At 39.9% G+C, this 17,613-nt stretch overlaps 1 protein-coding gene across 2 annotated transcripts in view; it reads right to left on the reverse strand.

Annotated features, from left to right (window-relative positions):
- Positions 1 to 17,613, reverse strand: part of LOC119720030 (myomegalin-like) — a 72,360-nt gene that overhangs the window by 20,816 nt on the left and 33,931 nt on the right. For both annotated transcript variants that reach the window (XM_038189535.1, XM_038189534.1), the window contains 12 exons: positions 17,336 to 17,410; positions 13,941 to 14,078; positions 12,936 to 13,019; positions 11,566 to 11,769; positions 10,762 to 10,857; positions 9,344 to 9,439; positions 9,108 to 9,203; positions 6,730 to 6,883; positions 5,623 to 5,722; positions 4,096 to 4,156; positions 2,107 to 2,214; positions 1,349 to 1,420 (listed from right to left, as the gene is read on the reverse strand). In XM_038189535.1, the coding sequence (XP_038045463.1) occupies positions 1,349 to 1,420; positions 2,107 to 2,214; positions 4,096 to 4,156; positions 5,623 to 5,722; positions 6,730 to 6,883; positions 9,108 to 9,203; positions 9,344 to 9,439; positions 10,762 to 10,857; positions 11,566 to 11,769; positions 12,936 to 13,019; positions 13,941 to 14,078; positions 17,336 to 17,410 (1,284 nt within the window). The remainder of the gene's footprint in view (positions 1 to 1,348; positions 1,421 to 2,106; positions 2,215 to 4,095; positions 4,157 to 5,622; positions 5,723 to 6,729; positions 6,884 to 9,107; positions 9,204 to 9,343; positions 9,440 to 10,761; positions 10,858 to 11,565; positions 11,770 to 12,935; positions 13,020 to 13,940; positions 14,079 to 17,335; positions 17,411 to 17,613) is intronic.

The following is a 17,613-nucleotide window of genomic DNA, read 5'->3' on the forward strand; positions in this document are numbered from 1 at the left end:
GCACAAGAGGATTTTGGAGGATTGAGGATGAATGCATTTTGAGGCAGGACTGTCTGATGATTTTGAAGGATTTGGCGTTGGTTATCCTTCATTTCAACACGAGTGCAAAGCTTTGGGATGAGGAAGATTTTGGAGGATTGAGGATGAATGCATTTTGAGGCAGGACTGTCTGACAATTTTGAAAAATTTAGGCGGAGTTGAAACATTTTGGAGGATTTTGGAGGATTGAGGATGGTTGTAAGCAACAAGGGCCTAGGGGGTTAGGGTTAAAGGCATATAGGATCATTTGTTTTTCATGCATTTTGTTGGTTTCCAACAACACCACTCAGAATCCAAAGAAGAATTTCGAAACCTAACCTGTTGAAATTTCAGCTCAGTGGGTATTACACTTTTCGAGAAAACGTACAACCTATTGATCAGGAAACGTGATTTTGTCAATAGCACTCTATACTTAAAAATATCAGTCAACTGACTGATCGTTGGAAATACCTACATTTCTTGATGTCTTCTCAATGAGCAAGCCATGAAATGTTGTAAGCCAGATGGAATAATTTCACAGGCTGTTCAGTACCAGTACGATCTTTCATCAAGTAAACTTTTTGATAACTTGGTAGGTCATTTGGGGGATAAATGCAAATGATCTTATATGCCTTTAATTTCACACTCTACTCCTGTCAGTGGATAACTTAAGTATAAAAGTTAGCAGTCTGAAAGGTCAAAGGAAAATTAATGCATAAAGGTTGCCAGTTTGAAACTATAGTCCATTTCTTTTGACTACAGTCACTCACAATACTTTTTGGTTAGGCCTGACCCTGCAATACCTATCTGAGCTAGGAGTAACTGTACCAAAAAATATCTGTTTCAACCATAGAGCTATATTAAATTAGTAGAGCGCTAACTTCGTGTACAAAGTAATGCCTGCTGGGCGCATCCATGTTTGTGCACAAACCTATGGAGACCTAGAGATTTTGTACGGCTATTTGCATATCTGCGTTTGCATTCCATACCGGTGCATTATCTAAGCCAATACGCCCAAAACCGAAACGCACGATCAGCAAATGAGCGTGTCATTTTGCTTTACGCAAACAGTGCAACGCGTGCACGTATTCGCTGCAGATGCTTTTTGCCGTCACGTTTTTGTAACCATCAATGACGCGTTTAAGTTGTTTGCGTATCTTCTACTTGCACGTTGCATGTAGAGTACACTTTCAAAATTCAATCCATCTAATTTCATTATGTTCTACAAACACGCACATGGATTCAAAATGTCTGCGCCCAGGACAGCTTCAAAAGTGTCAGCCTGAATTTTGGGGTGATGGGTCCAATCTGTTCTGTGGTTTTGACTTACTTGATTGCTTCCATCTTCGCCACCCATCGCTGCAGTTCTGACGGGAACACTGGCCTGCTCCAAGCGAATCTCCTAGGGAAAAAAATGTTTAAAAAAATTCTGAGATCCAGACTTTCTTGCAGGGAGTGCATGTACTTTCTTTAATTCGACACAAACCGGATGAATTTTGTAAGATTGGTAATATAACTCACAACATAGGGTTGGTTCGACACAGATTTATCAACCTTAACATGCCCATTTCGCATTGGTTTAACTGATGAAATCAACAGACGAATGCCCACAACCCCACATTCACTGCTCTAGCAGCTTAATTTGCATTGGCAATTGGTGAACACTTACATCAGTACGTAGGGGTAGTCATGGGAGACCACAACTGCATGCCTCTACTTCTCAACTTTTTAAATGTAAAACCCTGGTGAAGGGCAAAACCGAATATTGAATTTACATCACCCCGACGCAAATTCCATCTTATGAATAGTTTGATTGCGGTACCCGCTGCTGCAAGTACATCAGATTCGAACCAGCCAGCCGACCCAGGCCAGCTTGGTGGTCGAGTGGTAAGACGTCTGCACTAGTAAGCAGGAGGTCGTGGGTTTGAGTCCCACACGAGTAGTTTTTTTAATTTTTTCTCACAATCACTCAACAATGAGTTGCAACAATGACTAATAACATTGTTTATATAATAGTATACGTTGGTGAAGGGCAAAACCCAATGTTGACTTTACATCGCCCCGACGCAAATTCCATCTGATGAATACCTTAATGATGTTGTCTTTGACTTTGCCCGCATGTACCAACGCATCGATGTGGTCTTGTTTTGCTTGCACTTCACTCTCTAGCTCAATGATCTGACGACGCAGCTTACCCTGTGTACACAAATCACAAAACCGCTTACTACATACATGTACATGTATTGTTGATGTACCCTAACATGGCGCGGCCCCCAACGTGGCGCACTTTGATTTTTCGTCTGTAGCGCCTACCTAGAGCAAAAGTTTTAACTGAAATTTCACAGAAAGTCAAATTTCATCAAGTTCTAAACACTCCTGTTCATAAATCGCAAGTTCATTTACCCGTAACAAAGTTAGAAGAAAAATTTATTTTGGCGTGATTTTCCTATTTTATTTTCAAGTGCAAAGTGAACCCTTTGAAAATGCCCCGAAAAATAAGAAAATAATTTTCTGACAAACATCTGGCTGGGTATGTAAGTAGGGATAATAATTAGTTATCAGAATTTATCAAGTTTACAGAAATTCTTAAATGTTAATTTGGAATTTTCCGAGATTTATTCAAGTGTGCCACGTTAGGGAACACTCCTCTAATTTGTGCCCAATTTCCGGACGCCACCGTTTTTGAATTTCGGATTAAATTTTACGAAAAATGAAATTGTTCACGGAGGTTAAATAGCAAGCATTAATAAGGTAAAAGTACTAGTATTTTACTGCATGAATTTGAGGTTTGTCAACGAAGAGGTTTGGCAACACTACACGAGGAAAGTCGGGTAAGCTTCGAAGTGCGCCATGTTATGGAACACGACTATACATGTACGCTTCGTGTAAAGTAAGTAAAGTCTGTCTCCAATCCATAGAACTCTTCAGACTTATCTCAGATTTCCTTGGCATGGAACGACTGAGAATATTTCTGTCCCCCTGGATGGGATGCTAGTCCATTCCAGGTTACTCCCCAGCTAACGCCAGAACCTGTTTATACTCCTCAATGGAGAGAGGCAAGCTGGGTAAAGCGGCTTGCCCAAGGACACAACATAAAGCCAGTGACTGGATTTGAAATCCTGACCCTCTGATCACGAGTCACAAATCTTAAAATACCACACTCCCCCTCGCTGCACTCTGCGTGGCATCTTGCTGCAATAAAAACCAGGGAATATGTGAGGTGCTCTGGTAAAATGAGACAGAACTGGGCGCAGGCCGTAGCGGAGAACACTGCAAAAACTGAAGGGGTGATTTTTTTTTTTTGATTTTTCAGTTTTTCATATTTGTTAATCTTTGATATGTCTGCTACACATGTTAAAGATATAGTACATAATATGTGGAACGACAGTCTTTCATTTTCCTGAATACAAAATTTGAAACTATAATTGGCCCTTTTCTCAGTATTTTACTTTTTTGGCAAGTTGATAAATGCCAACTTTATTACATCCATAACTTGTCAACAGAATGTCCGATTATAGGAGAGAATTTGATTCTCTTTCCTAATACCCGCAAACTCTCATTTCGACTTCTGCCCAGCTCCGACTCATTTTGCCAGAGCGCCTCGCATGTCACAGACACCAATGCACTGAGAAATCACTCAGGTTTCTACAGGCAGTGCAAATTGTAGGTTAACAGTGTAAACTAGATATTCTATACACAAAAAGGGTTCTTAAAATACCCTTATGCCTGTACTACAAGAACCCGTATGACATGCGATTGACCTATCGCATTAGAATCGCGTTAGAATTACATGATATACAAATGGACGCGGAACGCGCAAAATCTGACACAAACAAAAATGAGTGTACATGTACAAAAACTCCATAGAGTTGTCTAAGGAGCATGGCTAATTCGCAATTGAGCATAACGCCACCTCAATGATGACTTCAAATGTAATTCACATTTAGTATCTTATCACTTCAGACCTTTTTTCTGCTGGAAACTCAATACAGCACCATTGCTTTCATACAGTTCAAGCACAAGTATAAAACACAAATATATCATTGGATTTTAACACACAGCAATCTAATGCCTTACCATTTCTTGCTTGTTTTGTTTCTCTGCTTGTTGCTCTCTCTGCAGAGAGTCAATTGTGTTTCTGAAATGAAATCAAAGGGGCATCCATACATTAGAAAACATTCCTTACTGCACAGGAGTTCTCATATTGTTGTTTATCATCACGTCAGTATTTTCAGGCATGCAACTGGGAATTTAGAAACAACAAGGAAATCCCAAACCACACAAGACTTTAAGTACAGTGTTTTTCAATTTGTAATGGCATTAAAAATGTAAACAAACGAGGAATCGGCAGATCCGAGGAAAAGTTGCATGCCTGTATTTTGTGGAGATTTAACGTTTGCTATGCAAACAGATATTGGATGGATCAGAGGTTTCGCTAGGGAACGGATACGGTTTACGCACCGGATAGGCCATGGATTTGTGTGGGCTTGTGACATCACAGCAACCCGCTACCTGCTATAAGGGTACACAGCACACTAGATGTCATTGCAAAATGCATAGTAAATTAACTCAATTTTCAACCTCTTTTCTGATAAGTTTAACTTAGACAAATGTCACATACATGTACGCTAGTAATTCATCCTGTTTTAATCAAGTAGTACATGATTATATAATATATAATTATGTACTACTTGATTAAAACAGGATGAATTACTAGCGTACATGTATGTGACATTTGTCTGAGTTTCAAAACAGGATTAGCTGGAGATGTGAGGCTTTCATCGGACGTTGCCTTTTTGGATTACTGCTTCTATTGGTAACGGTTCTGATAACTAGGTATATGCGTATATATTGTTGATGTACCATAACGTGGCGCGGCCCCCAACCTGGCGCACTTTGAGTTTTCGCCTGTAGCGCCTACCTACAGCAAAAGTTGTAACTGAAATTTCACAGAAAGTCAAATTTCATCAAGTTCTAAACACTCCTGTTCATAAATCGCGAGTTTATTTACCTGTAACAAAGTTAGAAGAAAAATTTATTTTGGCGTGATTTTCCGATTTTATTTTCAAGTGCAAAGTGAACCCTTTGAAAATGCCCTGAAAAACAAGAAAATAATTTTCTGACAAACATCTGGCTGGGTATGTAAGTAGAGATAATAATTATTTATCAGAATTTATCAAGTTTACAGAAATTCTTAAATGTTAATTTGGTATTTTCCGAGATTTATTCAAGTGCGCCACGTTAGGGAACACCCCGTCAATTTGTGCCCAATTTCCGGACGCCACCGTTTTTGAATTTCGGATTAAATTTCATGAGACCGAAATTGCTCACAGAGTTAAATAGCAAGCATTAATAAGGTAAAAGTACTAGTATTTTACTGCATGAATTTGAGGTTTGTCAACAAAGAGGTTTGGCAACACTACACGAGGAAAGTCGGGTAAGCTTCGAAGTGCGCCACGTTAGGGAACACGACTATCTATACAAGATTCGAAACAATGGAAAACAGTTAGGGATAGCTAAAGGTAGCCGTATGGATGCAGAACCTCCCCAATATTGCTTTTCAGTCACACACGCTCTCATATTGTCTCAAAACCTAAATCTTACTTGGCTTTTGCCAGGAGTTTGTTCTTGTTGTCCAGCTCTGTTCTGAGTGAATCCATAAATCCTGCATCGGGCTGGTCACTCTGCAACTCACGCAAAGCAGCTACCAAAAAAAATAAAGGAAATAAAAAATTTACTTCACTTACTTCTTACAACTTGAAATATCTTTGAGGAAGAAATCCGAAGCTTCAGTCAATTTTTGTCATGTAATTAAATTCCTCAAACGTCACGTTTATAATTGCTTCTTCACACTATTATCCCACTCCTACATACATTTACTGTCAAACTCATAAAAAGTGAAGAGGTTGACTAACATCCAGCGATTTCGAGAGATGTAAATTCAATATTGGGTTTTAACCTTCACCGACGTATTTTTCAAATAGTATGGTTGCGGTACGCACTGCTTTTACCAGATTCAAACCAGCCAGCCGACCCCGACAAAATCGGTGGTTGAGTGGTAAGAACATCTGTACTAGTAAGCAAGAGGTCGTGGGTTCGAGTCCCATCTGAGTAACTTGTGAATGAATTTTTTTTTCCGCAAGCCCTCCGACACACTGAGTATGCGATGTTAATAAAAAAATACATCTGTGGAAAGCAAAACCCAAATTGAATTTAGCACCTACAAGTACATACTTTACGTTCACATCACAGGGAAATCTTGGGTGCAGAATTTAAGAGTAAAGGGAACATGTAAATGCAATTGGATATTTCTGCCGGGTTCGACAATAAGCAGTAACCCGCTAGCCAAATGCTAGTCAAAACAGCGGCGGGCTAGTAGAACTATTCCTTAAGTAGCCCTGCTGGCGAGTCAAAAATTATTGGGCTGCAGCAAAGATGAAAGGACAGTAAGAAATAAATCATTACATTTAGAAAGCAAACCTGTATCGATTTGTGTCTACTTGTATTCACTGTTTAGGGTTAAATTAAAAACACCGACAGGATTGCCTCAGGATACACTTTTTACATGTACGCACATTGTTGTTCATGAGACACTCTAGAAACGAAAAACATGCTGACTAGTAAAAATGCCTGCGGCCTTACAAGAGTCTGTTTCAGTAGCCCGGCTGGCTAGTGAATAAAAAAGTTAAAGTCGAACCCTGATTTCTGTACCTTCTTTTTCGCGCAAAGTCTTCTTGAAATCGTTATTCTTGTCTCTGAGGTTGGCTAGTTCGGCCATCATGGTAGGGCTGGGACTCTGTCTGGATGCTGACTGCTGGACCTCCTGGAACAAACGGTCTTTCTCACGACCACTCTCAATCAATTTCTGCAACAACAACACAAAGAATACCAAAAAAAAAAACCCCATTAGATATGTGGACAACAGCTTCTTGAAATACAGCATGTTCTCTGGTCTGAGTGCCAAAGTTCCAATGCCTGGATTTGATTCATCATGTTGATAGCGCCCTCTACTGCTGCAGTGTCTTGACCTTTGACCTTGCTTAACAAGAATCAGGACTGGCTGCAATAGGGGAACACAATCTACATCCAGTCTTGAAACAAGACTACTACTACAACAAAAACCTGAATACCCAAATGTTACATTCAGCAATGCCAATGTAGCATTTGTGACAGACTTTTTAAGAGCTCGGTGAATAAACCTCAAAATGTATTTATAAAATCTTATACATACATCATCTAGTATTGGTCAAGGAGATAACAGACCGAGGGCCAATTTCATAGAGCTGCTTAAGCACAAAATTTGCATAAGCACAAAAACGTCTTGCTTAATAAATATCAGGTTACCGGCCAAAACACCATGCAATTGTTATGCTAAGTAAACAACAGCTAAATACCAGTCACAAGCAATGTACATCACATGGAGTTTTGGCCGGTAACCTAATTTTACTAAGCAATGTTTCTCTGTGCTTAAGCAAATTTTCTGCTTAAGCAGCTCTATGAAATTGGGCCCAGCTGCAGCTGCAGGCTGGAGTTAATGGGAGACTTTTGAGACATTGGTGGCAGCAAACACACCCCTCCTTTTTGAACTGTTTATGTCATGTTTAAGCTAAAGCGCGCATGCTCAATATGACGCAAACAATGGAAAAAGGACCGGTGTGTTTGCTGCAACCAACGTCCTAAAGTCTCCCATATTGGCTCTGTCACGGACATTACACTTCTTCAAGTAATGCTGGAATTGCCCCTTTATTGGCCATAGCTCCCCTAATCTTTTTGAATATCTGCTATGGGCTCCGTGCACAAGTACCCCCTCAACAGTAAGGAAGGGAGAGTTGGGGAGAACGCATTGCCGATTGCATAGCCTGATGCTCATGCGAAGACGCTATGGATTTTGGGGGACTTGGTCCTGCAGGCCTGGTTTGACTAAATATTGATGGAGTACGATGGACTCGGGCCTGGAGGCCTAAAGCAAAGCATGCATTGGAAGCAGTGTGATTGATGGATTTTGGCGGACTTGGTGCAGTACTTAGTAAAAGACAGTAGGGAGTTAGGGATAATGAATGTCAGGTTAGTTTATATTACTACACTGAATAACCAGATAGTTTTATCTTTATCAGCCATAGTTGCCTTCATTTTATTAAATATCTGCTATAACGAATATCAGGGCAGTTTATATTACTACAATGAATACCTGGATAGTATGACATGTATCTATATTGGCTATACATGTAGTTGCCCTCACCTTATTGAATATCTGCTATAATGAATATCAGGAAAGTTTATATTACTACAATGAATACCTGGATAGTTTTATCTAAGTTATCAGCCATAGATGCCTCATCTAATTGAATATCTGCTATAACGAATATCAGGACAGTTTATATTACTACAATGAATACCTGGATAGTATGACATGTATCTATATTGGCTATACATGTAGTTGCCCTCACCTTATTGAATATCTGCTATAATGAATATCAGGATAGTTTATATTACTATAATGAATACCTGGATAGTTTTATCTAAGTTATCAGCCATAGCTGCCTCATCTAATTGAATATCTGCTATAATGAATATCAGGATAGTTTATATTACTACAATGAATACCTGGATAGTTTTATCTTTATCGGCCATAGCTGCCTCATCTAATTGAATATCTGCTATAATGAATATCAGGATAGTTTATATTACTATAATGAATACCTGGATAGTTTTATCTAAGTTATCAGCCATAGCTGCCTCATCTAATTGAATATCTGCTATAATGAATATCAGGATAGTTTATATTACTACAATGAATACCTGGATATAGTTTTATCTTTATTGGCCACAGCTGCCCTCATCTTATTGAATATCTGCTACAATGAATATCAGGACAGTTTATATTACTACAATGAATACCTGGATAGTTTTATCTTTATCGGCCATAGCTGCCTCATCTTATTGAATATCTGCTATAACGAATATCAGGATAGTTTATATTACTACAATGAATCCTGGATAGTTTTATCTTTATCCGCCATAGCTGCCTCATCTTATTGAATATCTGCTATAACGAATATCAGGATAGTTTATATTACTACAATGAATACCTGGATAGTTTTATCTTTATCGGCCATAGCTGCCCTCATCTTACTGAGTAGCATGGCTTGTTCCTGTTCAGCTCGGCACAAAGTGTCTTCTGCAGCCTACAGAAGAAAAAAACAAACAAGATCACTAAAGATTTCATTTCGGCCCAACTGGAAAAAGTGTGTTTTTAACTTTTCATGAAATTATGACAAATGCAAATGACCCTATTACCTTTACAAATATTGGCATCCTGACTAACCTGCACGCTGTATTCCTTGTCGTTCAGTTCCTTCTGTAGTTCCTTGATGACGTTGTTCTTGTTGGCAGTCAGTCGGTTCTGCCTCTCATGAAGCTCCTGATAAAAATAAAAACACAAACGCTGCCAAACATGAAAGAGTTCCACATTGGTACAAGCCAGCCAAACTGGTTAGTACATGTATGTGACATAGCCTATGTCCCTGGGACAACACTTGAGGATTTAAAGGCATATACATGTAGGATCATTTGCTTTTCGTGCATTTTGTTCTTTTGCGGTTACATGTATACCACTCAAAATCCAAAGAAGAATGTTCAAAACCCAACCTGTTGAAGTTTCAGCTCAGTGGATATTACGCTTTGGTGCAAACAGTGAAAACTATGCACAACCTTTTGATCACAAAACACAATTTCATCCATACCAATCTTTATTTCAAAAAAATCAGTCCATTGACTGGTTGTTTGAAATCACCCATATTTCTTGATTTCTTCTAAATGACAGCAAGCCAGACGAAATAACTTCACGGGGTGTTTAGTACCAGTACGGTCTTTAATCTAAATAGACTTTTTGATAATAATTTGTATGTTACTTTTGAAATAACATGCAAATGATCGTACATGTACATGTACAATGTACCTTTAAAGCCAAAAAATGTGCCTATACAGGGTTCGACCATAATTTTTTTTTTCACTGGCCAGCGGGGCTACTGAAACTGACTCTTAACTAGCCTACGGGCATTTTCACTAGCCCGCATGCTTTTCATTTATAGAGTGTCTCATAAACAACAATATGCATACATGTAAAACATGTATTTTGAGGCAATCTTGTCAGTGTATTTAATAAACAGATCTAATAATTTAACCCTAAACAGTTAAAACAATTAGACACAAATGGATACAAGTTTGCTTTCTGAATTTTATGATATATTTCTTCCTGTCCTTTCATCTTTACCGTAGCCAAAAAGTTGTTGACTTGCAAGCCGGGCTACTGAAAAAGTAGTTTGACTAGCCCGCCACTGGTTTGACTGGCATTTGGCTAGCAGGCTACCACTAAAGTCGAAACCTGTTATACACAATTAAACTAAACATTGTCATGACAGTGTAAGTGCAAAGCATGGTATATTTGAGGGCTTTTTCTCCCGAATTCCGAAAAGTAACATATCAACAGCATGTTTCTACACATGCTGGAGTAACGTAGATGAGTAGAAACATATACTGTACCCTTGCATTGTACTCTCTGTCACACACACTGTTGGCATGCACCACTAGTCTGCTCTTCTTCTCAATGATAAAAGGGTTACATGACGACCTAATGTTCTTTTTGAAAAATCAGATACGCTACTCACAGAAACCAGTACCCCGCAGCAGAGATTGTTCTGCAGCTTTTTTTTCCCCGGGATTTTTATTGCGACGACTCCTTACCTTGATTTGGTTGTCTTTATCCTTGATGGTGTCCAGCAGATCCTGGGCTGCTTTCTCATTGGCTACGGCTGCCTGAGATCTCTCAGCTAAGACTTCCTGCAAATCAACAAAATGGAGTTTGATGCAGTTGGTAAGGTTGGGGTTAAGAGACAAAAGCTGAAGTTGTTGAAGACCACAGGAAACCACCTTTAACCAGTTCGCCTCGGAGGACGTGATAACACGCACTGGCTGTTTTTATAGACAGACACGGCTGACGGGTTAAGACGTCTTGACTCGCCTCCGGGTGACATCTAAACACGCTAATCCCGCGTGCCTTTTGTACACACCCACAAAGTCCGTGAAGTCTGTGGAGGCAGACCATGTGTTGATCTTTAATTGGCTGATGTGCACTGCCTATTGTTGTACAATTTACATTCTGATACACACCCCGGAGTATTGAAACATTGGAGGTTTCGGCAAGAACTATCGTACAAATACTGTTGAAATGACTCTTGTGAACAGGTATGCAACTGTGAATTTAGGAAAAAAACGAGGAAATTCAAAACCACACAAGACTTTGTACAGTGTTTTTTTCAATTGTAATGGCATTCATGAGAAGTAAAAAAAAAACCAAGGAAATCAGCGGATCCAAGGAAAAGTCACATGCCTGTGTGAGTCAGTATTTGTGGCGTTTGGCTGTATATCAGAAGTTGGCTGAAAAATGTTTCCTTTTGCAAAAATCGAAATTCTCGGCAAAAATAATCCCAGCGCGAAGTGGTTAATCTACCTAATTTAGCTCAGCTCAATTGTCATATTACTACATACCTCCAACAACTTATCTTTGTCCTGCAGTCTCGTCTTGAGTTGCTCGATGATCTCGTCTAGCTCCCTGGCTGCGTCGCCACTCTCCCGTTGCTTAGCAACCTGCATCTCATTGAGCATGTTCTCGTTTGTCTCCAGGGACTGACGTAGCTTCTGGACGATGCTGTCTCTCTCCGAGAGGGCACGGCGTTGATTGTCATCAGCATCCTGAGCAAATTTCAACAGACATGAATTTAACCAAGTGATTAAAGGGTTGTTGCTGTTCTCTAACCCTAACCTTCCAATTCCTCCAAAATCCTCTTTGCATAATGGAGGAATTTGAAGGATCAAGGCCCTTTGAAAATCGAAGCACTGGAGGATTTTGTAGGATTGAGGGCGTAACAGGATTTGCCTCTGGAGGATAATGGAGGATCCAGGTTAGCAGGCCCCAATTGAGGCTGTATGAAATTGGAGGATTGAGGCTCTGACTGGTTTTACCAAAAAATGATTTTGGAGGATGCAGGCTGTTACTTGCTTTTTTGCATATACTTGTGCAGGCATCCAGCATATACCACTGTTTATTGTGCGGCCTCTTTACTCCAACACGTTTGGTTTAGCTGTAGACCATAGGATTCGTGATCGCGAGATTGGCAGTTCGAGCCCCGCCGTGGCCATGTTTGTTGTGCCCTTGAGTAAGGCGCTTTACCTCAATTACTCTTCTCAACCCAGGTGTTAAATGGGTACCAGCATTATTCAATGCTGGAAAGGTAACAGACTTGCTGTGGAGGAGGAGGTGTGGCGATCCCCCACAGCAGCATATGAGTCTGGCCCAATCGCTATGAAAGAGAGATGGGCACTCCGTTCCTGTGAACACAGGTTCGCCCCCTTTACCTTTACTCCAACTATTTAGGTCCTTGGCATTGCCAATCCACAATACAGGATAACAATGGAGGATTTCAATAAGTTACACAGGCTAATGAACTCATAAGAGCGTTGAAATCTGATGATGTGATAACATGCCAGCAAACCCAGTGGAACATTTTGAAGGATCCAGGCAGAGGCCTCCAGCAACAATCAGTGGATGATTTTGAAGGATTCAGGTGCTTAGAGTTTTTAACTGATTGCCATTGGAGGATATTGGAGGATTTAGGCTGCTTCTGGACAAGAACGCTTTAGGGTTAAAGGCCCCAAGGATCATGAACTACAAAATATTATTCTTAGACCTCACTTGTTTGTTGTGTCTGGCTCGCAGTCATTTTGAAAAAAAAAACGACCAAAAAGATGGTCATTTCCAAAGATTTGTAAACTTTAGAAATTCACAAGTTTTGTTTAGACTTGATCCCAGTCCCTCCATTATTACTCTTATTCTTGCCTTGCCTGTTCTTATTCCTTACCTTGTGTGCCTGCTTGTCTGCTTCTATAGCTTCTTCTAGTTGTCTGGTCTTTGCTTCTTTCTCTTTCAAATTGCTCTGTAATTGCTGCAAATAAAAATAAATAATAAATAAATCACAGAATTTTAAACCAAACCAGCTCATCCGTAGACAAATCTAGCAAACTGTATATTGTAATCTGCCCACTGGCCCAGTAACTTCAAGTTTTTATCACCTTCTACAGCTGATGAGCTGATAGGCCATTGCACACTGATGTACCCAATAATATAGACGAAGTAGACAACACACATAGGAATCGGCCAACAGTACTCTTGAAACTGTGTGACGAACTTGAGTCAGATAGCACCAAACTTCGTATTCACGTTCACGAGAACAATGCATACAACCCACGCCGCATGCATTTGAACACAGACCTTCGCATGCTACATTGGTAGCTATGCCTCAAGTAATTTTTCAGAGAGAGGCTTCTGTTATAGTCTTTTTCGACATGCATGGCCCAAAGCAGTTAATAAATAGCTAAGGCCAAAAAAAAAAGTCTTCGGTTTCTGGTATGCGCGCGCGTCGCCATAGCCATGCGCGTCGGCAAAATGAAAAAGTTTTTTCTTTCAATGAAAGATGATGTCTTAAAACCGCCAAACTCACTGGTTTGACTGGAATCCTGCTGCTGCACAATTTTAACGTGTTTTTAGATGGGGTTATGATCGAAAATAAGCTTTATGTGGCCTCTCTGGACTCCCATATATTTTCACCAAGTTTAATCGGGCACCATTTGCAGTCATCAGCTGACATTTGAAGCAAAAAAGTCAGGTAAAAAAAAAAAAGCCGCGTCGCCGCACCACTTTTTGGGCAAGCTCCATACCAGAAACCGGAGACCTTTTTTTTTTTGGCCTAATACAATGTGACACACTTTCGGCCAATAAAGAGACAGAATCCATATTAAAGCGAGGTGTTATAATGTCCGCTGAAACTCAGTGGGTCACCCATTAATGTTCTGATCCAGATCCTCACATTGATTTTGTCTTGGTTGGCCAGGTTGTCACTGTGAGCCTTCTCCAGTTCCCTGTCTCTGTCTCTCAGGGATGCTCTCAACTGACGCACCTCACCTTCCTTAGCTGCTTCTGCCTGTAACTTCTCCTCAAGGGCTTCCTACAGGCCAGGTCAAAGATAATAGTAATTTTATAACACCCAAGTAAATCCTTGTCATTTGATTGGAGGATTGTAGGCCACCCAGCATTCATTAATCAAACATTACACGGCCTACGTCATAACCGTGCACTTTTGGTTCCATTCATTGTGCATTTTCGTTTCATCCCTTTTGATTTATTGCACGCCGCGCGCATGCTTAGACGTGTTCCCTGAATGCGAGTGGGCCAACGGATTAATCTTCAAGCAAACTTGACTCATAGTAAAGTTGGAACAAGGACACTGTTCACAAACTTTGCAGCAATTATCTGCGCATGCAGCAGGAATGGTGCACACACTTTTGAATGGCGTGATATGCTGGCGTGCGGTATGGACCGTGGTATGCATAAATAATACATAAATGTGACCTGTTCTGTCAAAAGCAGACGCTTCTGGGCAGAGGTTGAAATTAAGATAGGGCCAAAAAACGCTGTGGGGGTAATTTTTTTTCGATTTTCTAATTTTTGCACATTTGTAATCCTGAACATGTCTAAAATATACTATAAAAGTTTGAAACCCTAATTTGAACTCTAAATATAGTATTTTTTGATGATTTGTTGGGGTATATCAGCTAAAGAAATGTCTGTTTTGTGACGTTCGTGGCCATTTTCTCCGTATCTACTTTTTGACACAATGAACTTCAAAATAGCATAACTTTGCCCAGGAATTACTGGTTTCAATAATTAAACCACCTAATAAAAGGAAAATGTACATATTTTAACAATATGCAAAAATCTCATTTTCGACCTTATGCCCAGAAAAGTCTGATTTTGACAGAACAGGTCACAAATATGAACGATGAACAAAAATAAGGCAGGGTGCAGCCTACATCCTTGACACAATGCATCCTCCAAAATCAAATGACTTTCATTTGCCATTCAGCCTCAATCCTCCAAAATCTGTTAAAACGGCCTGTTTTTTGGAGGGAATAGGTTATAACCGGAGACAAAGCCAACATCAGAAACATAGCTGAGCTTATAGACTGGAGAGTTAACCTTATGTACATGTTTATGAGGACTGGTAATGCTGTCAGCGCGTCTAAAATTGTGTGCATGTAAATGACTTGACCCCACACCAGAGGTCAAAAGGACAAACTCCACCATGGCTGTTTTCAGTCTCTATATCCTAGTGTGAGAGGCATCAATGTGTTGATTAAACAGCACACACACATTTCCACTAAAGGGCTTTCACAAAATGTTCCAAAGGCTGCAGTATTAACTTCATGCCAAAATTGAATAGAATCAATACTGAATGTGGATTCAGGATCCAAGCAAATGTCATTGGGTACATGAGGGCGATTCATAGAGCTACGGTATATTAAATTAATAAAGCGCTAACTCCTCATTCTTGCTCGCAGAGATGCTTTGAAGCCATCGTGGGCGCAGACATTTTGAATTCATGTGCATGTCTGTAGAACATAATGAAATGAGATGGATTGAATTTTGAAAGTGTATTCTAAATGCAACGAGCAAGTAGAACGTACGCAAACAACTTAAGCGCGTCATTACTGTTTTAAGAAAACGTGACGGTTAATCCAACGGATTCGCACACACAATGCACTGTTTGCGTAGAGGAAAATGAAATGCTTATTTACTGATCGTGCGTCACGGTTTTGGGCATATCGGTTTCGATATAGTGTGGGCTATATGTGGATGAACGCCGGCCAGACAGGCAAGTATTTTTACTGCTAACAGGGGGCGACTACGGCAAGCTCAGAAAATGGTAGACGGTTTTGAATTTGTAATTGAGCGGGCGGTGCATAAGTGTTAAACCTTTGGTGTGCCAGACCCCAGCGTACACAGACCTAATACAAGTAGATATTGCTTTGCAAACTGCTGAAACATCGATGTGAGGAGATTGAGAAATCAACTCTTGGCTTATGTTTCAGTAGTAAGACCTATTCATTCTTTGATTGGGATTAATTTTACAAAGACTTTATCCATAAATTTTAACTATCTTCCCAAGTAAGGAGTTAACGTATTGGCCAATACATTGACTCCTTATTTTCAATACATCCACTGGAAAAGCCACGATACAAACCACACACTAGAGCAAGGACCCAGCACTACGTGTACTAACAAGTCTAGGTGATATGGGCAATTCCACGGTTACTCACGTTAAATTTTTGATGTGCTTTTGAGTTTCCTTGGGCTGTAATTACCTTACTGAAAAGGTTTCATAACTGTTATCCCCATGGTAGATAGAGTACACCTAGACCTACATGTACCTAAGCACCAAAGATGACATCCAGAAAAATGTGTTATGTATGATAAACAAGACGCACAAAATCGGTTACTTACATTACATTTTCGTAACATGAGTAACCGAGTTTGTGCGTCTTGTTTATCATACATAACACATTTTTCTGGATGTCATCTTTGGTGCTTAGGTAGGTCTAGGTCTACTCTATCAACCATGGGGATAACAGTTATTAAACCTTTTCAGTATTAATTACAGCCCAAGGAAACTCAAAAGTACGGTACATCAAAAATGTAACGTGAGTAACCGTGGAATTGCCCATATACAGAAACATTATGCACAACCCATGCTCTATTATTCATGGTGGTGCGCGTGCCCGAATCACCAAGACTGGATTTGGTTCGCCTCGTCGATAGCGCCCTCTACCGTTGATGTCGTTCGGCTGCATAGCGCGCTAGGCAGCCTGTACGTAAACAAACATTGTAACACGTTGCAACTCGCGACGCGTCGTATCTTCCATTTCACGAAAGTTGCGATGTGTTGAACGCGTCGTAAGTTCCTTGACAACGGCTTAAAACACGTCGCAAGTTACGACATGTCTAGTGGTCATCGCAAAATAAGAGGAGTCATTTCTAAGCCAGTTTTATGCCATAAACATTACATTAACGAGATTATAATACCGAGGCAATGTGTGTAAAGTTGTAAATAGAAAATTCATTGAATAATTATGAATTAGAACGGAATATTAAAGTTGAAATTTCAAAGTAGCTGTACAGTCCAATGAGAGCTAGTTTTCCTTCAAAATTGCATCGCACGGCCGCCATTTTGTTTTACGTTTTAACCAATTTCGAGCTGAGATCCAACGACTCTTTGTTGAATATCAGACGACTATTTACCCGGTTTGAGGACGATCAACTCAAGAAAACACACTTAACACATTTTGCACTTTACAGTATAGCAGTGATACATCTGTATTCAATGCTGCTGGAGTTATATAAAACTAGTGTGCTAAGATGACCTACCTCCACAGCTTTATCCCGTTGATTGAGTCGCTCCCGTAACGTTTGTATCAACGTACTATTACCGCCATTATCATCCTAAATTTATGAAAAGACCAACTATTCAGCTAGCAAATGAAATCATGTAATACCTTATCAATCTGAAACAGTAAGGAAATCATCTGTTTTATCATGAAATCTGTTCGTAGAAAAAAAATAGGCTCTCAAAAAAAAAAAATGTGCAGTTTTTATGCACACGATATTGGTATACCAATACACTTTCCTATGGAGAGCCTGTTGCA

Source organism: Patiria miniata, unplaced genomic scaffold (assembly GCF_015706575.1).
Source record: "Patiria miniata isolate m_02_andy unplaced genomic scaffold, ASM1570657v1 HiC_scaffold_9, whole genome shotgun sequence".
Classification (NCBI taxonomy): Eukaryota; Metazoa; Echinodermata; class Asteroidea; order Valvatida; family Asterinidae; genus Patiria; species Patiria miniata.